General features: G+C 35.9%; 1 protein-coding gene across 1 annotated transcript; it reads left to right on the forward strand.

Moving 5' to 3' along the window:
- The first annotated feature begins 874 nt into the window (after positions 1-874).
- IAPP (islet amyloid polypeptide) lies at positions 875-13,485 on the forward strand. The gene is made up of 2 exons (XM_023725459.1): positions 875-888; positions 13,064-13,485. The coding sequence occupies exons 1-2, from the start codon at positions 875-877 to the stop codon at positions 13,293-13,295; spliced, it is 246 nt and encodes an 81-aa protein (XP_023581227.1). The 3' UTR covers positions 13,296-13,485.
- The last annotated feature ends 10,215 nt before the right edge of the window (positions 13,486-23,700 follow it).

Consider the following 23,700-nt stretch of genomic DNA (forward strand, 5'->3'; position numbering starts at 1 on the left):
TGAGACAATTGGGAAAATGTGAATACTGAGGGGATTATTTAATGACATTAAGGAATTACTGTAAATTTTATGTTTTGGTGTAATAATGGTATTTTACTTACGTTTTATAAAAAGTGTTCTTAGCTTTTATAGATATAATTCTGAATTTACAGGTAAAATTAAAAAGGTATACATTTGTGAAATAAAATTATAAACTTTGCTTTATGAAAACAGAGACAGTTCTCTCACCCATGACACCAAAGTTCATCTTATTATGTTAGAAACCTATGAGCTTATAATCATATATATATACATAATTTTTAAAGCTTACAGTTACACCTTAAATTATAACTAACTTTTAGAACTAGCTTGTCCAGTTTCACATCATTTTATTTAGGTGACGAGGTTCACTGAAACACATGAAAGTTGTTCTTTAAGAAAACAATTGAAGAGTAATGAACATGTCTTGTTTTTAAAACTCTAGCGGTCTTACAATTATGGCTCACTGATCTTGTGATTGTCTTAGCAAGACTTTTATTTTTCTATTCTTTATAATGTTTCAGCACATACTGCTCTCTTATAAGATGTATGTATTATGATATAATCATCAACCAATGAAAAAATTTTTGTTCAAAGTTCCTCATGAAAAGATATATAAACACCCTGAAAAAATTAATGGGAGCACTGATTTACTCGGTAATGACATTCTGCCCAACTTTAAAGTTGTCTATTAAATCTGCAGAGCAATCTGTTAAGTGTTTTGAGTTGTTTGACAGTTATTTGGTGTCAGAAACGGGATCCAGAGAAGACCCTCACCCAACCAACCCCAAGGTTTATGAGTGACCATGTGCTGACATCCACAGAACTCCTTGTGTCCGCTGATCCCTAGTCAACCATGGAGTACAAGGGGTAAGTCTAGTGTCTCCCGGGTCCAAGCTCCACTCGCTTTGCGTTTTGAGCTCCCAGATTTATTAAAGCAATTCAGGCTAGGCATGACTTGGGATTAGAGCTCAGACGTCATCTTGGTGAGTCACCGTTTTGTTCTGTCTATTTTATGTTCCTTCAGACAGCCCTTTGATGAGGACCTCAGTGTTAGTCTAGTCGTCTTAGAGATTTTAAGCATGGACTCCTTCTGTTCTAAATTTCCTTCTCCCCTCTCCTAAAACCCTGGTTCTTACATGTCTTCTCAGTAAGGAGCTGCATGTTGTGGGTTTTTTAGTGGATTGACTAAACCAAAGATGACTTGAATTTGAAGTGGCTACTTTGGGGAACTGAGTTCTCATTTGTTTTGTCTTTTTCACTCCGGTGTCACATGTTGTAGTTTCTTAGAAGTGCATTAACTATACCAAGAATTGAATCTGTAGTGGTCACTTTGAGGAACTTTTGTTTGATGTTCAGGTTTTGTTATTTGTTATTCAAACACTCTCCTTGGACTAGACCGAAGGGAAATGAGACTGAGTCTGATAAGGACAGTTGGAGTGGGTCCAACAAAGGCCTCAGGTACATTTTAAAATGGATTCAGCCGAGTTCAAAGGATCTGGAACCCCTCCATCTGGCAAGTTAATAAAATTATGGACCAAAAACCTGTTTTTCTTTCTGTAGAAATGGGTCAACCTTATCAAAATCAACTTGCAGTTTGTAGTAGCTACTTTAGAGAACTGGATTCTTATTTGCTTTGTTCTGTGTTGTGCTGTTTAAGAGTGTGCTGCTGTCTAAAATTATTGATGGTCTCCTTATGTCTCACTTTTTATTTTGAGAGTTCGGCTTTGATCTAGAGAGAGCTCTCTCTGGTTGTCCTGCCTGCTGTTAGGTTTGGGGCTTGATTGCTAACTTTCATGGGGTCATTTTAAGTCTCATTCCTTTTCTTTTTCAAGAAAATATGCTTCTTCCTATGTGTTCTCTCATTCCTAATTCTTGCACCAATCTTTCTAAATGTATAATTTCACTAAAAATGATTTAGATATTTTGTGATCACTTAGAGAAATTGTTTTATATACATTGGTTCATTTGGAAAGTACACTAAAAAAAAAAAAAAGATGAATTGTTTATTTTGATTAGTATAATAAGGCCTCAAAATGACAAAAATTATTCTAAAATTATTTCAATATAAGATTCTTTAAGGCGTGCAGAAGATAGGCTTATGAAAATGTAATATTTTTGTACCTCCAGATGGTATCAAATCAGATTATAATATGCCTTCAAGGACTTTATTCAGATTATTTTAGAAATAAATAAGCTGTTATATAAATTAAAGATTCCACCTTAAATAGTTTCAATTTGAAAAAATATATATTATAGAAGCTAAAAAAAAATTTAAGTTCACATAATTTAGACATATCTTTGACAAACTAGACTAGTTTAATAATTTGGGTTTAATAGAAACAGTTATGTTTTCTCTGAGTTACCATTGTTAAGTGTAAGTGTACATTTTTATTCTACATGGGTATATTTTTCCTAATTTATCCAAGTTTACTGAGAGAAAAAGCTAGCATTGATTCTACCAAATATTTTAAATCATGGAAAGAAGAAAGTTTGTGTTTTAACTAAATCATGTTGTAATTCTGATAAACTTTATTTCAACAATAATTATGTTTTATGGTATGTAAGCTTAAAATAATTTTTAAGACCTTTAGATAACTTAAAACCTTGGACTGTTACTAAACTGAGTTAATAGATACTCATTATAATTTCATTTTATGTACTTTTGCTTTATATTTTTCATATGCTACAGAGAGGATACATGTATATGTATATCTGGGTCTGCTAATGAATGTGTTCATTTTTGCCACTTTAAAATGTGTACTATAAAAAGTTATTTCTTATAGTTAAAACTAAGATTTGATAGGTTTATTTATAAGATTTAAATACCAAATGGTATACAAAACTAAAATTTGGCTTTCTCTCTGGTAAATGGCAAAATTTTCTTTAATTACTGGCTTGCTCTTAACAAACATTGTAAAGTTAACTTTATCTTGTACATAATCTGCCTAGAAGGCAAAGATCTTGTGTCTCATCAGAAATTCCTGAGCATGTCCTTCACTATTCAATATGTAGATAATTTTTAGGCTCTGATATTCTCAAAGACAGTCAAGCTGATTCATTATACCTTTTGCAACAATTAGCGAGAAGGGGCACAGGGTCTCCAAGGATAAATAACAGCTTTGTCTGTCTCAAGTTCAATACCTAGGGCATGAACTAAGTAGACAAAGACGTCTTTTCGTGGTATATCCATAAATTAGCGGGTCAAGCCCTGGGGATGTTGATTCAAGAACATGGAAATAAAGAGACCTGTAGCTTATTACGAAACCCTGGTGGTGTAATGGTTAAGCATTCAGCTGCTAACCAAAATGTTGGCAGTTCGAATCCTCCAGTTGCTCCTTGGAAACCCTATGGGGCAGTTCTACCCTGTCCTATAGAGTTACTATGAGTTGGAATCAACTCGACTGCAATGGGTTTGGGCTTTTTGGGGGTTTTGGTAGCTTATTACAGTTTAAAACTAGATCCTGTAGCCAAGGCCTTGCCTGGGTGCTTAAAAGCTGTGGCTACAGAAGCAAAATTAGTAAAAACATCTTCAGACACAGTGTTACAAAATCTTCTCACTCTGTGTATACTTCATACCATAGAAATCCTGCTCAAAGTAATACGTGGCATTTTTTGGCCAGCACACTTACTTATAATAAAAGATATTCACCTCTAGTATGGAAAATCTTAATATTATGGCTAAGATTAAAATTTTGCACAAATTTGTCTCCTCAGCCTTGAAAGCCACGGAACATGGACTGGCTGCCTTAAATGAAGAAACTGCAGCCATGAGGAAGGTGGTGTTCCAAAATCAGACAGCTTTGGACATAATTACTGTGGCTCAAGGAGGTACCTGTGCTGAACTAAAAGTTAAATGCTGTGTATCTATTCCTAATAATGAAGCTTTAGTGAATCACTCCTTCATACATTTACAGTCACTATTAGAACCGGACATCTTGGAGATGATACTTGGTGGGTTGAGATCAAGGGGTGGTCCTCTGGATGGAGAATCTGGTGGAAGAAATTATTGTTTGATTATTATGTGTAATGATTGGAGGGATATTTTGTTGTGCTTCTTTTATTAGTGTAAAGAGGGTCACTATGAGTCAGAACCTAATCGACAGCAGATAACAACAACCCTCTGATCCATTTTACACACAGCAATCAGACTAATGTTTTAAAAATGCAAAGCAAAGCATGTCACAACCCTGCTTAGATCCCTCAAGTAGCTTCTCAATGCCCTTAGAATGAATCCAAAGTCTTTAACATAGTCTTCAGAGCCCTGCACCATCAGGCCCCTGCTGATGACTCCAGCATCATCTTTACACCACTTTCCCCATCATTCACTTGAACTTGCACAGATAGTTTCATTGATCATAAGTACTTCCTCCATCACCCTTTGCTTGGTTAGATATTAAGTTTTAGGATTCAATTTCAGTGTCACCATTTTTCTTCCTCCACAGTCTTTGCCATCATTTTTAATTACATATTTATTTGTTTACTTGCTTTGCCTTTGTTTCCTCCACAGACTCAGTGTCTTAGTCATCCAGTGCTGCTATAACAGAAATACCCAAGTGGATGGTTTTAACAAAGAGAAATTTATTTGCTCACAGTCTAGTAGGCTAGAAACCCAAATTCAGGGTGTCAGCTCCAGGGAAAGGCTTTCTCTCTCTGTAGGCCTTCTCATCAATCTTCCCCTGGACTAGGAGCTTCTCTGCGCAGGGACCTCAAGTCCAAAGAACGCGCTCTGCTCCTGGCACTGCTTTCTTGGTGGTATGAGGTCCCCAACTCTCTGCTTGTTTCCCTTTCCTTTTATCTCTTATAAGATAAAAGGAGGTGCAGGCCACACCCCAGGGAAACTCCCTTTACGTTGGATCAGGGATGTGACCTTAGTAAGGATGTTACAATCCCACCCTAATCCTCTTTAACATAAAATTACAGTCACAAAATGGAGGACAACCACACAATACTGGGAATCATGACCTAGCCAAGATATTTTTGAGGGACACAATTCGATCCATGATACTCAGGTTGCCTGAGAAGAGGGACTTTGCTTTGTTCATTGTGTATCTGTAGGACCTAGAACAATCCCTGTCACAGAGTGCTCAGTAAATATTTACTGAGTTAATGAGTAAATGTAACGCACTATAGGACAGTTTTTCTCCAAACTTGATGTGCATACAATCACTTGAGGATCTTGTTAAAATGCAGATTCTGATTCAGTAGACCTGGTTTGAGGCCTGAGGTGCTACATTTCTAACGGGCTCCCAGATAACACGGAAGCCACCAGCACCTAACCCACACTTCGAATAGCAGGATTAGAGAGGATACAAGGATGAGTGATAAGTGATGTTTGTCCTTTAGGAAGGAGCTCATGATCTGGTAATTGAAGTTGCCATGTAAAGAGACTCATAATTGTCACCTACCACCTCCACTTTCATCTGTACAGAAAAAGCACGTAAAACCTGAAGCTACTTGAGATTGGGGTAGATATTGACCCGAAACATTATACAAAGCCAACCTAAGGTTACGTGTGGCTAAGACAAAACCATTCAAAGTACTATTATAAGACACAATACTTAGAGGAAGCTATTGGTAATTTAGTATATGGGACCAGAGATCCCTTTTAACCAAGAGAATAAATATCCTAGGACAGATAGATGAGAACTTGAATTTCACTCTGCTCCTGAGTAGCCATGTAACCTTAATCAAGTCACCTATATTCTCAAAAGCTGTTTCATCATCTGTCAGTTGCAGCAACTGACACCCAGCTTAGAGGTGTGAAAATGAAGTGAGGAATCACAAATAAATTAAATAACTGTGCCTGGCACATGGTGGTCCTTAAAAAAATATAATAAGTTCTTCTATTCGTTTCTGAGGTGGAACATTTTCTTTATAACATTACTTTTCCCAGTAGGTGAGGGAGAATCAAGTTTTAAATGTTATGTTTGGCATCTTTAATATCTAAGAGGGGGAAAAGTTTATTAAAATAAAATAGATAAATATGTGGATTAGAGACATGCCATTGAGTCAATTCCGACTCACAGCGACCCTATAGAATAGAGTAGAACTGCTTTATAGGTTTCCTAGGCTATAAATCATTACAGGAGCAGATCGCCAGGACTTTTCTCCCATAAAGCAGCTGTTGGGTTCCAACCGCCCACCTTTCAGTTAGTAGCCAAGCTCTTAACCATTGTGCCACCAGGGATCCTTCAAACTATGTTACTAAGCTTTAAAGAAGTAGATGAAATTAGCTAACTTACGTTTTTGCTTGGGGAACTTTCCTATTTTTTCAACTACACAGATATGCACAGTTTTTACTGACAGAATGTATTTTAGTTGCTGAATATGATATTAAAGTTGTTATAACATGGAATATAACTTATGTATGACTTAGAAATATAAGAAAAAAAGAAAAGAAAAAACATTTTAGAGAATATTCAAGGTAACCAGTTATTTTAGCAAACTAGAGAGTACATTGGTGAGTCAAGCTATTTATAATTTTCTCATGAAGCTAAAGGTAAAAGTCTGTTCCTTCAAAATAATTTTGTGATATTTCTATGCAATAATTAATGGAAAAAGTCAGCTTGACTGCACATAGTTATGTAACTGCACGTAAGTACAGACAAACAAATTTGTGGTCTGAAAATTATCTTTTATGCCTTCCGGTCCTCTCACACACATCATTATAAATGGGTTTTCTGATTTTTATGTCCTTTGTTTATATACCTTTCCCGTATATATCAGTCTTTCAGAATGTCCGTGCAATTAAGCCATTTGGGTCACATGGATTTAGTTGTATCTCTTCAATGTCCCTGGCTTCCCCTTTTCCTTATAAACGCATTTGTTGTTACATTTAATCACCTCTTTTTATGAACTTCTTACTAGACCATACTTCATTTAAGCCTTGAAAACTGACTCTGGTATTTTACAAAGATGTAAAATTCAAACTTCTGCTGTGTATTGCACACCATTAACTACACAAAGACACTCTGTATCTACTACGTTAATATTTACCGATGTGTTAATGTAATAATGACCCATCTGCTTCTGCTGTCTGTGAGGCACTTTCTGTCTACAGCTATGGAAATTAATGACAGAGTCTCTCTGAGCTGCCTGATGTCAGAGCTGAGAAAGGTGAGAAGGGTATATAAGAGCTGGATTACTAGTTAGCAAGTGAACGCATGTTTGGGATTTTTTCATGTAGCTTTCTTGCCATCAAAGGCATTTTTCTGGTATTGCTGACTCTGAAACATTAAAAGGTAAACAATTTCCTGTTTCTAGGAAAGCAGTACTTATTCAGAGAAGAGCATACTTGCTATTTCAGAGACAAGCTAAGGTGATAATATACTAGAATATTAAATTTCCAGATTTTTGGAGAAGGAAACTGGGGAAGTAAAAATTTTGAAAATATTTGAAAATTGCTTAAACAGTACTAAGGGTCTATAGCAATAGAAATTATGATCCCTGTAGACTAAGTTAAAAAATACCAGCTTGTTATTGTTGTCTTAATGAGGTTCTAGTTTAAAATTCCATTAAGTCAGAGCTATTAGAAATTCTTGATTTCAGTGCTGGGTTATTCTTCTCAGAAAATTTGAGAAGCAATATCCATCCTAAAGCTGCCAGTAGTTCTCTCTGACCTGTCTGTTGCATTAAACATCTGAAAGCTGCATCCATTGAAAGGTTAGTAACTTCTAAATGCTGGGGGTTTTCGTAAACTTGGAAAACTTAGAATTAAATAGTGCTCGGAATCGACTCGACGGCAACGGGTTTGGTTTTGCTTTTGGTACATAAATAGCAACCTTTGTGCCATTAGATTTCTAGCTAAATCATGCTTAAGAAGAGAACCTTAAGCTATTCAGTTGTTCCTTGAATTCTGTGCTCTTTAAAGAATAATGCCAGTAGCTGATGAATCTCTCTGATAGAACTTCTGACAGACAAGAATGGATAGTCCCAGTTTTGTCAAGAACTAAGAGGGCAAAGCCAGAAGAAGAAGCAGGACAACCCCAAACTAGTAATTTCTGCTATGTTAACCTGATTCTGAAACAAAGTGGAGAAATGCTTAAGTAAAACATGTATTTTACATAAGGTGGAATTTTATTGTATATTTACATAAATTTTCTTTTTCTCAGAGGGCTTTGGCAATATCCAAAGCTTTTACATCTCCTTTTGGAAATTGAAATATATGGAAATAATTAGGAAGCAAATTAAAGTTTTTAAGAAGTTAGAAGAACTAGGTAAGGGGCCATTTGCTGGTAGGGGATTCATTCTATATTGCGAGCTGTTCTGTTAATGAAAGAGAGTTATATATAAAAAAATCATTCTCCATGAGATTTCTTCTGAGCTGCTCTAAATGTAAATCCATACTTCTTGAAATATTATAATTAAGTAGCATTTGCATCAGGACTTCCTAAGAAGAAAGTAATGTTTTAAAAAAGTCTGAAAACTATGCCAGGTGAAAATGTCAGCAGTAATTATACATTTCAAACAGCAGGCCTTTAAAATTTTAATTTGCCACTTATTTCAAATTCTTAAGTCCAGCTCCATTCATATGTCATAAATAACATAATGAGGATTTGCTTGTGTGGAAATCAGTTTTGACTCCAGCTAGTCTCACGGGACTGAACTTACATACTCTATAAGACCAAGGAAAATTATGTTTACTTTTGAAACGAGTTTGCTGTAATTCACATTAGAACTGTCCACATTAAAACTATCAGCATCTAGGAGAAACTGAAACCTTCATGCATTGCTGGTGGGAATGTAAAATGGTGCAGCCACTGTGGAAAACAGTCTGGCACTTTCTCAAAAAGTTAAGTATAAAATTACCAAATGACCCAGCAATTCCATTCCTAGGCATACACCTAAAAAGTCTTGAAAGCAGGCTCTCAAATAGATATTTGTACACCAGTGTTATTTACAGCATTGTTCACAGTAGCCAAAAGGTGAAAACAACCCAAGTGTCCATCAACAGATGAATGAATAAGCAAAATGTGGTATACTCATACAACGGAATATTATTCAGCCATAAAGAGAAATGAATCCGTGATACATGCTATCACATGCATGAAACTTGACATTATGCTACGTAAATGTCAGAAACAAAAGGACAAATATTATATGACCCCACTTATATGAAATATACAGAACAGGCAAATGCACAGAGACCCAAGTTGATTAGTGATTACCAGAGGCTAGGCAAAGAGAGGAATCCGTAGTTATTGCTTAAACAATATTGAGTTTCTGTTTGGGGTGATGAAAACCCTTTAGAAGTGAACAGTGATGATGGTTGTACAACATGGTGAATATAGCTAATGTCATTGAATTATACTCTTAAAAATGGTTCAAATGACAAATGTTTTGTTATATATATTTTACCAAAATAAAATTTTTTAAAATAGAAAAAAAAACTATCAGCATCTTGTCTTTCTTTTCCTTTGGGGTGTTTTTTGTTGTGATGGAGGTTTGTGGCCATATGCAAATAATTCTACTACACCTACATTTAACAAATAGCAGAAATCATCAGAAGGTTTTCTTGGGCATTTCAGGGCTTGTCTTGTTTACGGGGTGTTCTTCTCAGAACTGACTGGCTTTTTCATGGATAAAAATAACCTTAAAACTGACATGAAGTTTCTGATAAACTAGCAGAACAGTTGAATGACGACAGGAAAATTAGCGGTGTTACCTAGTATTTCTATCTGTATCTTGAATCTTTTCTTTCATTAAAAACAGGCATTTGCTATGCATCTTTAATCAAATTGTCTTCATGCATGTTTTCTTATTATGAAGTGAACTTCACTCAGGAATAAGATAGTACATAACATTACTGTCAAATTATTTTTACATTAGTCTCACAATCTCTTATTTGGAATTGTTATCAGAAATGTTTCTAAAACATTGTAAAAATTGCTTTTTAATGTGTTTCCTGAAATTAGTGTCTTGGACATTTTGTTTTAAGGGAGGAGGTTTTATTATCCTGAGCTGTGCAACCATGTAATGTTCTGTCGGTCTCTGAAATAGCCGAGAAAAACCTATGTAGAAAATGTCTCAAATTTTAATTAAACATCTCCAAAAATTAAAGGTAATATAGATTTATTATTCCATGTCATGAGATTTGATCTTTTCTTTTGTGAATTTTCCAACTTTTATATTTATATGAGAGGGGATTAAGAAGGAGCAAACTCCTTTCACAAAGCCATATCAAAAAATAATATTTATTTTACTTTGTAAGCATGACTGAGGCAAAAGGATCACATACTTGTCCACCAACTATTTCACACTCTGTTATACATATCTGCCTGGCATGTAATCAGATGGTAGTCAAAAACATAATTATATTGGGACCAAACTAAGCTCGCTTAGGAGTTTACATACCTCCAAACACGAATGTTAAGAGTAGAGAGCAGGATAACCAGATCATTCTTAAAGTCCTTGAAACTGAGATGTTTTTAGAGAGAAAATTTAGAAGTTGGAGTTTGACCTACAGTTGTCACTGTTTAAAATCTCTTAAAGCCAAGAATTTCCATGTGCGTATGTGCTTCCAAGTGGTCAGCATTAGCTGGCAGGCCTTGTCTGCCCAGGCAATCAGTGAGGAAAGACACCTTAAGGTAGGGACGTGATGCTTCTCGCTAGCTATTTTAGACACCTTTTTTATCTTAGTGGTTGTGTTGGACAGAATCTTGTATGTGTTGAACAGTACGCTTAGATGAAAATTCTTGTTTGGAAAAGCAGTGTTACAGTTTAGGAAACAACAAAGCTGCAGGCTCTTAATACTTCTTTTAAGTAGAACAATGGCCCTTCCAACTAACTCAAATTAAAAACCAGACCCTCTGCAGTGGAGTCTTTTCCAACTCATAGTAACCCTGCAGGACAGAGAAGGACTGCGCCATAGCCTGCAGGACCAGATTGCCCAGTAAGCAAGGTACGCACAGGCCTGATTGTGCCTTCCCAACCAATCTGCGGTGCACAATTTCTCCTGTCCCCCATGACGTCAAAGGAGTGGTGAAACCCAGGTGAAACCGCTCACCACACGTTAGCAAGTAAATACAATTAAGCCTGTGCATACCTTGCTTAATGCAAACGGGTGCATACCATGCTTACTAATCCGACCCTGATTGGGTTTCCAAGGCTGTAATCTCTACAGAAGCAAATTGCCACATTTTTCTCCCTCAGAGCAGCTGATGTGTTCAAAATAATTTTAAAATCTCTCATTGACCTTAAGACCAATTTTCAAGTTACCCCTCAGACATTTGGCGTATAGAATATTTCACACTCTGCTCCAGATATTTGCCAAACATATTTTGGGACAGATATCCCTTTGAACTTTACCAATTTGGCCCATAATTTCCTTTATTACTTTAAATGTGTTAGTCTGAACTGTCTGGGCCAAATTGCAATTCCTGCTGTTTTTCAGGAAAAGTTTATCATCTTTAAGAATATAATATCCAATATATGTAATTACTGGTTCAACTCTTAAAAAGCATTAAATCATTCTTTTGAAATGCACATTGGCCATGCTTAGTACACATGCAAAGAGAAATAAATAATTGAACAGATAGTATGCATAAGATTGATATGTAGACCAGTTAATTAGGTCCCAAAGTGGGTTTCCTTTCGCCTGAGTAATTGGTTTGTCAGCGTACACTTACACTCAACAGATAACCACTTTACCTGATTCTATAAACAGAGTTTTCTGTATTTGAGAGGAAATATGGGCGTAAAACTCCTGAAGTTTCAGATAAAACTTTAAAATTTCTGCCATTAAGCTATCTCTACACAGAAGTACAGATAACGAATTACTCCACACACAAAATAAATGCACTGAGATAAGGTTCATTAAATTTTGCCCCAAATTATCTGTCTCCACTGGCTTCCGGGACATTGAGTTTTAGCCCCACATGTGCATTTCTTTCTCACTTTACACATACCCTAAGTTTCACCAATATTTTGATTTCGATGGAGATGAAACTAAAACATACATTTTCCTAGCTTTCTTAATAATCAGCAGAGAATAATGCAATTCTTCTTATCAATTTACAATACCATTTTGAAAGCACATTTAAATAAAAGGTAATACAGAAATAAATAGAGCTGATATGAGTAATTTCTGTAAGTAGCAACAGAAGTTAAAATTCCAATGACTCATTTAATCATGATTATCATTTCTGATTTACCTATAATATTATTATGCAGTTGTTCCAGGTAGCTGAAAGAATGTGGTGTATAATAATACCACTGACATAAAAAGTCTTTCGGTTTTAACATTTAGCCTAGTCCTAGCATTAAAATTATTAAAAGCATAGGAACTAAGAAGGTGGCAGGAAGATGGTAACATTCATGTTTTTATGCTAAGAGTAATAGACCTCCCACACCACAACAGTCAGAGTGCCTGAACAAGTGATAAATTTGATTTCCTTGAGACTTTTCACTCATAACACTCCTAATTCAATGATCTCAGGGAACTTAACAAAAAATAATACTGCTTAATTCTTGTTGAAAACATTTGGGAAATGAATATTCTTGAAAAACTTCCACACATTCCAGGTTACAGATACACTTTACATTTTAAATCCATTTTTCACCAATTACCAGTTGCCATGGAATTGATTCCAACTCATAGCAACCCCATGTGTATTAGAGTAGAACTGTGCTCCATAGGGTTTCCAAGTCTGGGACATTTCAGAAGTAACTGCCAGGCCTTTCTTCCAAGGCATCTCTGAGTGGACTCAAACGTCCAACTTTTTGATTAGTAGTTGAGCACTTAACTGTTTATGCAAATCCATTTTGTATATGGGGAAATAAATTCATCAACAAGATTCAGAAGAATATAAGGCACAGACCTTTTTTTTTTCATTATCTAGAACTTATTCTGAATTTCCAAGGAAAGAATCATACTAGGAAATGGAGTGTGCGTTATATAATTTGCAAGTTAAAAATTAATTTTGCAGCATCTTTAAGGTGTCGAAAAAATCTGTCAGTCATCCAAATATTTTCAATCCAAAACGTTTAGTTACTTATCTGAGAATATTTCCTTTAGTTTCATCATACAGTTGTATCCTTCCAGATATGAAGCCTCTGATCTTCCACATTTGTTTTATGTTACCAGTCATCAGGTGGAAAAATGGAAACGCAACACTGCCCCTTGTGCAACCCAACGCCTGGCAAACTATCTACTTCGATCCAGCAACAATCTTGGTGCCGTCCTCCCGCTGACCAGTGTGGGATCCAATACATATGGCAAGAGGAATACAGCTGAGGTTTTAAACAAAGCACCATTGGATTACTTACCCCTTTAGAGGGCTACGTAGCTCTGAAGTTCTCATTGTTTTATGTATAAATTCTGTAGGGATTTTGTATGATATAGTAGTGACTTTTTCATTTCTAGTGTGAATATATGAGCCTGTGGGTCCCATATTTCAGTTATCAGACATGCATAACTATTTTGTTAAGAATTGTTTTAAATTTATTGCTAATCAAAATCTCATAATAAAAAGGTAATGCTCCTAAAAATAAAACATGCTTCATTTCTTCTGCTTATATTTTTATGTCCTGAGTTTGAGAACGAAGGAGAAAATGGTATAATGAAACTTGGTAAATTGTAAGCAGCTAATAGTAAAGTTGGGGCCTTGGTGGTACAGTGGTTGTTTGGCTGCTAATCAAAAACGTAGGCAGTTCAAATCTACAGGCGCTCCTTGGAAACCCTGTGGGGCAGCTCTACTCTGTCCTGTAGGGTCGCTATGTGTCAGAGACGACTAGATGGCAATGGGGTTGGTTTTTGGAATAGTAAAGTTATGATTCTAAACGTTAGAAAATCAGCAATTTTAAGTACCCTTGTTAAGCAATCCCTTTGTGCATCTATCTCAAAAATGAAATAAGATACTGTTGAAAAAATAAAGGAATAAAATCCTGCTTCTGACTCAGTCAAAATAGTTTTAAAATTCTATTTTTTGTTGTACCTGCTGGTACTAAGAGGTTATTTAAAAATATAAAAGTAATTTGTGCCCATGATGGGCTCATTGTGTATTATCATCAGTGAGCTTTTATTAAATATATATGTCCTTTATGTTGTTTAAGTGGCTTTCAGCAAACCTTGTTATGCAGGGTATTGCAAAAGCAACCGTGTTCCTATCAATCATGTCTTTAATTAAAAGGCCACAGAGTTCTGGAAACTATGTACTGCATGGCAACTTATTTTCTGTTTTAAACTGATTGGACATTTCTGAAAGAAGTTACATGTGTGTAATGTATTTGTGTGTGTGTGTGTGTGTGTGTGTGTGTGTTTAAGGAAGCTATGGTATGGGACATAAAATGAACTGCTTCGGTATAAGTCAGATTAGGGTATTTGCTCTTCCCTGACTGTGGGTTAGGCACCTTTGGAAGAAGCATTAAGTCATATACATTGCCATCATTATTATGCAGCATTATGCCATTTCTAAACGCACTCAACTTACATCTTTAAAAATAGCAAGAAGAGGCATCTGTCTTTGTGGGAATCTGACTCATTGACTTGTTTTCTACATTAAAATTTTCCCTATGGAGTGTGCCTTAGAGTACCAAATTATAGAGTTGTTATTTTTCTATGTGAGTATATGTGAGTGTATAGAGATGGGAGAAGACATATTTCAGGAATTTTATGTCATAAATTGCATAGCGAAATAAATAAACTAGTGCATAAATTCCTATTTGTGAGGTTCAACTGTTGACTCTTTCTTCAAAGTGGACTCAAGCCCACATTTTCAAATTGAATAAGGTACAATTAAATTATAATCTCTTAAACTTATTTATTTAAAATTATTCATACAATAGCCTACTTTAAATATTTATCGCATATCACATTTATATATGGGTTTGTGATTTAGCTTTAGAGTTTACTTCAACTCCCCCAATTTATGTTTCAAGAGTTAACCAAGATTTCAATGAGTGCATATGATATTCGAGGACTTTGTGTATAGTAGCTTACTATTACCAGGAATAAAACAAGAAAAATGTATGTATAGTAACTTAACAATCTCCAGTGCTAAAAAGTAGGATATAGTTAGGGTCACTATATAACTTATCATTCCAACTGGGAGAATTTTGAGAAGGAAAGGGGCTATAAACAATGACCTTGATACAGCAGATATAGATAGCAGATACTACTCTAAAGTTCTTTCATCAAATTTCTTATCAAAGTGAAACATTATTTTCTTTGTTAGATTGGTATTTGTAGGTCAGTAAGAAATCTAAATATATGAAGATTGGGAATGCTTTACTGTTATGGAGCTTACCAAATACATTCCCTGATTCCTCACAAATACCTTGTGAAAATAATAATGAAGGTAGATTGATTAAATGTAATTGGCGTTACTAACAATAAGATTTTGGTGACTAAGTTTATTCCAACTTTTCTCATTGTGCCTCTGGTGCATGAATCACAGGCACCTTTGAGTAAACTAGGAGTGAGTATAACTTCCAAATACTCTATATGCACGTTACATATTATAATCTATTGAACATTTACAAATACAAATGATTCATCTATCTTCTATGTTGCAATACAGAGTCTGAACAAAAAAAAATTATTTGGCAATACCACATTTGAAACTTCTAGAAATTCTCTTGGACATTGTGAGAGGACAGTATGTAATGAGTCCCTTGAGTCTCTGAATGCTGAATATCATTGTAAGGCAATATTATGTTTAGATTTAAAAAATACATTTTGGTTAATAGTAGAAAAAAAAATTGTGAGTCCAAAGCTCTTTTGGCTAATAGAATGCCTGATTCCAGGGTTCAACTCTTCATACAAAGAGAGAATACTATTTTCCTACCCGTTAGTCAGAGCCCAGGTGACACAGTGATTAAGTGCTTGGCTGCTAACTGAAAGGTCAGCAGTTCAAACCTACTAGTCACTCCGCGGGAGAAAGATGTGGCCGTCTGTGTGCATAAAGATTACACCCTTGGAAACCCTATAGGGCAGTTCTACTCTGTCCTGTCAGGTCACTATGAGTCGGAATCGACTCGACAGCAGTGGGTTTGGTTTTTTAGCACCCATCAGTCTCCTTTCCATTTCCACACTACACAAAGCTATGGAAAGGTTTCTAGACGTTTCAAGCGTGGTATTACTAAACAAGTTTTTTGTTCTGCCTTTGTCTTACATACACTCAGTGCATTTCTGGGAGACATTGTTAGCGCTCGTCCATATCGTCTCCTTCCTAAGCATATGAGCGATTATAGTTCCAAGCCCCCTTGCGTTCATATGGGGCCATGTGACTAGTTCTGGCCAATGAAATAGGAGCATAAGTGATAGGTGTCATTTCTCGATTGACAAGGTAAACGGCCCAGGTGCAATTTTTCAGTCCTTCTCTTTCCTCTGGTGTAGCAGCCTGTACTGTTCATTATGGGGAAGCCTCATCCGACTGGGTCCCTGAGTGACTTCATGAAGGAGAATGTCCCTACTGATCTGGTTTGGACATGCACTATGAGCGAGAAATACACCTTTGTAATTTTAATCTACAGTCTAGCCTAATACTTAAACTGTTATCAGAGCATTTTCTCTTAGGTTTCAGACTCCATCTCTTCCCTCCATTCCCTCCAACTGGAATGACTGCCCCCTACACAGCCCTTTGAAATCCCTCAATGGCAAAGTCTTCAAGAATCATTTATCCTAGCTGTGCTGTATTACCGTATATTTATCTACCCACAGACCTCTCATCACACTTTGACGGTATCCTTTAGAGTCAAAAGAAATATTAGAGTATTCTATCATTGCTATTTATTTGGATTAAAAATATTCTATTGTTGCTATATTGTTTGGGTAACTGACTCGTTGTTCCTCAACATTGCCTGGTTCCTAAGAGCAGACTAGGATTTAATCATTTCTCCATTCCACAAATTTGCTAGTGCTCTATCAAGGAGCTGAAGCATGTCTGCACACGCTGGAGAAAATCAGCCTTCTTGAGCCATTTCCATCTTCTACTGGCATAGACTTTAGTAGTTCTTATCTTCTGAAAATCACTTGACATGGACTATAGGCATCTCTTGGTTGACAATGGAGTAAGGAATTGTGCTTTCCAACGTATCATATAGCTTATGGAAGAAGCAAGTACCTAATGTTTTATTCCAGATATGTTTTGCAGTGTAACTGAAAGTAATGGCTAAACTGCTGAGGAATGTATCTTCATTATACAAGAACATATAAATGATGGGCTGTTTGCCTTGACTTGAGTTAAACCCTTTAGAACATAAACCCCAATTTCCCAATAAACAAAAGACAGTATTACACAATTAAATATTCCATAAAATTATTATGGAAATAAAAACTGTGAATTTCCTCAATAAACAGGATTAAGTAAATTCCTTAAAAAATGGATCTTCTGCTTGAGTAGGACTTAGGGAAATGGTCATATTCTTCAATTTTATTGGGGGGAAAACGCTCTTCCAATTGAATAAAGATGATAAAACATGCTAGTATTCTTTCCTTTTCCCTTGTTATTCATTTAGAATATACATTGAATATTTTAATATTCATAAACAAAATCTAAATATTTGCCTATCTTTTAAAATTATTTAAATTTTAATCACTTTTATGAAACTATACTATTGTACATTGTCATTCCTTTGCATGCCACTTTTTAGCCTGCATTATTTGGAAAATACTTACACTGATCGAAGTGTCTCTGCTTTAAAATGTTTATTAATAGCACACTGTGAGATGTCAAAGAACACGGTGACCCATAGTTCTGTGGCATTTCCAACAGGAGAAATAAAGATTCAAAGAAAATTAAAAAATTCACCCATGATGCACAAACATGCTTTGACAATCAGTCTGAGAGTTCCTGTCAATCAGGAGATAAATGGATCAAGTAACTGTGCTAATTTAGAGTCAAATATTTTAGATATTAACAGTCAAATGTTTTTCTGTGGGGCAACATATGTATCAGTAAAATCAGTATATCATGTGGCTTGTAATTAATATCCTTAAGGAAATAAACTGCCATACTTTATATTAGCTAAAATGAGCACAACTATCAATAATTTCTTAAAAGATTAAATAGTTATGCAGTGGCTGTTATTCATATAGCAGGTAATTTTTTCCCCCTGAGAACTGCATATTTACCACTTTACTTTGCTATCCAAACACTTCCAAATTCCTGTCAGAAGACCAGGTGATAACAAGACCACAAATATACGCTTCATAGATTACAAGGCGGATTCCTCTTCATGGTGGGTGGACCAGATATTATTCTTCCACTGAGTAGTAGAGAATATAAAAAGGCAAGTCTATTGGTGAAAGAGACTCTTTGATGGCCATAGTACAGTTTTGGGGTAACACCGATATCTGTTTTTGGACATCTGCAAAATACTTCTGCTATTTGATAATTAATTCATATGAGGCCTCTCATTATACTTGGGAAGGCAACCTTTATAACACAGTATAATTTTTCTTGCCGGTATATAAAGCCCTGAGTAACAAGGTCCAGAGGAAAATTCCACGGTGCTTCCAAGGCTCTTTGGCATTTACAAATGGCGTGAAATACACCTACGCTGGGTAGAAGTAGTCAATGGAAGTTACTTTAAAAATTGCAGTTAAATTCTTCACCTTTTTGCAGTTGTGTAAGAGATGTCAATAGCATCCCAGATGATTTCAGACCTGCTATTTCTTCATGATGACAGTGTAGAAATACTTACGAGGTGAAAAATAAACTACAGTATGGATCAGAGATCTGAATTTTGATCTATCATTGTTAATCCGAAGTCTCCTCCTGGGGACAGAGGATAGAAAACCGTTCTCTTTCTCAAAGGAGAGAACCACCTTTTTGCTGTTGGTCACCTATGCAGCTGACAACTGAGAAGATTTGCAATTGTTCCAGGGCAAAGCCCCTTCGAAGGACTAGGGAGAGTCAATGAGTATGGATCCTCATTAGTGGAATATGGTGGAAAGTCTGTGCAGCTTGGAGTCACATAGACCTGGGTGACTTAGATTAGGTTATTCTGAGCCTCTGTTTGCTCATGGGTGACATAAAAATAGTAATAAACTCAGAGAGTGACTGTGAAGGTTAAATGAGATCATTTCAGTGAAAATAGCTAGGATTTTGGCTGCAAGGCTGCCATGCAATAAATGTTGTTTCCTTCCCCTTCCTCTTGTACAGAAGTCTCCTCTTTCTCCCTACAAAAGATGTTTCACAAGGGCCGCCTTGCAACGAAAGAATGGCATTGGGCCACAGTTTGTAGAGGGGAGGTACCTACCCAGTGTAGAGCTCTGGAAGGTGTTGAGGGAGTATTTAATATCTTCTTTAATCAGAGAGACTCTATTCTGAGCTTGAAAGTGTGAACATCCCCACCTGTTTACTTAATTCAACTTGTATTTGGTACAAGTTGTACAATTTAAGGTAAGATCCATTAATTGCTGACCACCCATTGCCTTCTCATTTAGAACTATATTTATGGCATGCTAACCTTGTACCAGATGCTGTTCTAAGCTTGTTGATCTGTATTATTTGATTTAATCCTCATAATAACCCTATAAAATAAATTATTATTAAATTATTATTCTTATTTTACAGATGAAGAAACTGAGGCAAAATGATACGCCCAAGATCACCCAGCTAGTAAGTGGTGGAGCATAGATTTTAACCCAAATATTCATTCGTTACACTTCTCTGCTAAGCACCTACTATGTACCAGACACTCCTTAGGTGCTTGGCATGCATCCACCAACCAGATGGACAAAATCTCCTGCCTTCATGGAACTTGCGTTCTAGTTTTGGGATGGGGTGGGTACAGAGATTGTACTCTTAGTCACTATGTTATGCCACTCCTCCAACCTAAGGGATTTGTAAAAGTCTGTCACCTTTCAGGAATACAAGAAATTAGGAAAGAATTAGGAGAAAATAGTCACTATTTTCTAAGTACCATCTGCAATCACTTTATATATATATATATATATATATATACACATACATACCATATATATTATTGTTAATTTTCACAAAAATCCCATGAGACTGGTATCATTATGCCTATGTACTGGTAGAAACTAAAGCATAGAAAATGAGCTGTCTTATCCAATATCACAGTTACTAAGGATACATCTAGGATTTGAACTCAGGCTTATCAGACACCAAAGTCCTGGCAATTTGTCTACATGATGTGCAAACAAAAATAGTTTCCTTCTCCTTCCACTGTGGTTTATTCTGTGTAGGACCACGCCAAATCAGTTTGTCTTGGAACTGGACAAACAGGTCAGGCAAAAGAATATTAAGACTAAAATATTTATTCACAATATGACAGACTCGCTAGATGTTGAGAATAACAATCTTTATCCCACCCAGTTTGAGATGGTTTTGTTTTTTAAGGTTTCAACTTTGAAAAGTTTGAAAAATCCAACACAGTTTTAATATTTCCAACATTGAAAGATAGCTGGTAGGTTCCTTTTTCTTTTTTTTTTCCAAAATCACTTAGATTTCCTGTTGAGATTTTATTTCTTTATTATATATATAATGAAGAAAGCTTTGTTTTCTGGTTAAGTGAAAATTCTGCTCAGTAAATAAAGTCACTATTATAATAAATTGTCACTATTCCTTTATCTTGGAAACCTTCCCCACCTTGTTTTGTACCTAATTTTGTTATCTTTGTTTTTCTTTCTTTCCCTCTCTCTTAAATCCTTCCTATTTGCTATTAATAATTAAAGTAGCCACCATATTATCATTCCTTTGTGTACATGCTATAATGGTCATAATACTTACCACTGATTGAACACCAGTGATGTGCCAGGTACTTTGCATATATTATTCCCAATCCTTTAGCCAATTCTTCAAAGCCGTTCCCCGGGCACTTCAACCTACCTTTTAACTGCGTTTCATTAAACTTCTATCCATTTCCCATTCACCCTCACACTTAACATATCTCCATACTTTGTTCACTTTACTCACCTGGAAATAGCCTTCTGTCACCTCTGGGAATTCCATACACCCTTTAGATTGTACTCAAATGCTGCATTCGTGGTTGAACCTCTCACGATACTCTTGGCTCCCCTCTGTATTTACGTAGACTGTTATCTGTAGTTCTCTTCTAATAGCAGTCTATTCAGTCATCCACTCAGTCATTCAACGAATGTTTATTAGGCTTATTTTTGTATTTGGTGCTGTTTTATTCACTGGAATTTCAAAGATACCTTTAAGAAACTCTTGGCTTCTACCTTGTATTTCGGTTATGTACGCACGGGTGTTATATCCTTGACTAACTTATAAACTACCTGAGCACAAAAATGCACAAGTCATCTCTGTAATCCACACAGTATTTAAGTCCATTACTTGCACATAACAGGTGCTCAATATATAGTGTATGACTAGATGTATTCTATGAATAAATGAACAAATAGAACATGAATGAATGAGTGGACTTGAACATAAAGTTATGATTTAAGACAGTGTGATGAGATTGATAGACTGTGGCATCTTACACTCCCTTTGTAAAACAGAGATAGTAATACCTACCTTGTAAAGTTTTATGAAAAATTAGAAGTAAAATATGCAAAGTACCTGGAACATCATCATTTGTGCTCTGTCAGTGGTAGCTATTATAGCCGATATAACGTGTACTTAAACAAAGCAAGGGTATTACAGTGGGTACTTTTGTTATTAATAGCAAACCAGAAAGATTTATAAAGAGAGAGAAAACAAAAAGAAATGATACGTAACAAAAGTAAGTATAAAACACAGTGGGGAAAATTCAAATATAAAGAAAAAGGGAAATAAAATAATGACAATACTATACCCAAATCCTAAATAGGATTTGTATTACCAGACACCTTAGCTGCTCCAATAACCAATGAATGACACAAAGGCACTTTCATTGCACAACAGCATCTAGAATTACAAAATTTTGGCAAAACCATTCAAGGCATAGATTCTGCAAATCCTTATCTTGATTGTCCTACTCATGCCTCTCCACCCTCTTCCTTGTAGAGACATTCCTTTTTTGGTTTAGAACAAAGGTTGTGATCAGTGAGAAGTGGCACACAAATACTAAAAAGGAAACAGCAAACTCTATAGAGACAGCATACCTGGTTTGAGTTTACTTAGGTTGTAAGCAGACTAGAAGGGTGGGAGGAAATTCTAAAGGATAGGATTTAAGTAGTCCAAAATGTTACCCTGTCTATAACTTATCAAATTACTTCTATCCAAAAAATTTGTATCCTTCAAAAAAAAAAAAGCTTTTTATCATCATGGGCTTATGCCCTGATTGTCATATAGACAATATGAGGGCCTATGTAACTGAAATACTGAAATAACTAATATAGGCTTACATGAGGCTAGAAGACTATGGTTTCACATGTGGCTATAACTGTGATAAAACTGTGTTCTAGTTTGTGATAGTTCACTTCTTTTTATTAAACATATGCCTCTACATTCAGAAATTTAGTCCAATTCGACAACAGGTCTTGAGCAGAACTCCCTGCCCAGAATTAACTCCCATAACTTTCTATAATTTAAAATTCATTCTTGTGCATTTTGAGGAATTTTTTAGTCTTCAAGAGTCCCTCATTAAAAAACAAATCCCTCTGGAAGGGAAGTACCTTAAATCGTTAATAACTAATACCCTAGCTGAAATTGGTTAACAGCTAGCTAAGAATAAAGTCCTAGTAGAATGGAATAAGTGCCTAGGGACATGAAATACGTTGGTAAGAGGGAAGTGAGCTGTAAGGAACAGAAAAGAAGAAGGAGGAGAAGAGCAGAAAGGCCTAAAAAAGTTCAAGTCAGTTACCTTACAGTTTCTCTGGTCAATGTTTGGGGCCTACATATATTCGCAACCCTTTTCTTATATGTGGTTAAGCATGATCAGGATTTAAAACATGTATTCTACTCTGGTTATGAAGATCCTAAAAAGTTAACCTGGAGGGTAAAATAGAGAAAATGGGGCAGAAAAAGACAGGGATGGAAGCAAGACAATGAAAACATACTTGTTTCTCTGTAGCTTCAGCAGGCGTCTTCAGATAGTATTTAATCCTTAAACACACACACACACACACAGACACACACAGGGTTGCTGTCAAGTCGATTTCAACTCTTGGCAACCTCATTTGTGTCAGAGTAGAAGCGTGCTCCACAGGGTTTTGAATGGCTGATTTTTCACAATTAGATCGCCAAGCCTTTCTACTATGCACCTCTGGGTGGACTTGACCCAACAACCCTTCAGTTAGCAGCAAGCACGTTAACCATTTACGCCACCCAGGTTTTCCAGAAAGTCTCCTGCAAGAATGCCCCTGAAAATAAGAGTCTTTCAAGACAGAGCTAACCCCTTTGAGGCCCAGGAAACTCAAACTCAATTTTGGAGGTTTATTGGACTTTGAAACTATAATTAGTATTTGTCTATACCAGGAGATGTTATCTAAATATGTCCAACTTTCATAATATTAAAGGAAAATTAAGCATTTCAAGGATTTCCACTGTGTTACTGAAGAACAAAAAATCCACAGGACACTGAAAGCTATTACAGTAAGGCCACAGGTATAGTGAGAAGTACAGGGCTTCTTAGAATCATACAGGTTTCATTAGGATCCCGGCTCTTTTTCAAAACTTTGTGCTATGAATTGAATTGTGTCCCCCCAAAATGTGTGTCAACTTGTCTAGGTCATGATTCCCAGTATTGTGTGATTGTCCACCATTTTGTCATCTGATGTGATTTTCCTATGTGTTGTAAATCCTACCTTTACGACGTTAA

The sequence above is a fragment of the Trichechus manatus genome, unplaced genomic scaffold (assembly GCF_000243295.1).
Source record: "Trichechus manatus latirostris isolate Lorelei unplaced genomic scaffold, TriManLat1.0 scaffold00313, whole genome shotgun sequence".
In the NCBI taxonomy this organism is placed as follows: Eukaryota; Metazoa; Chordata; class Mammalia; order Sirenia; family Trichechidae; genus Trichechus; species Trichechus manatus.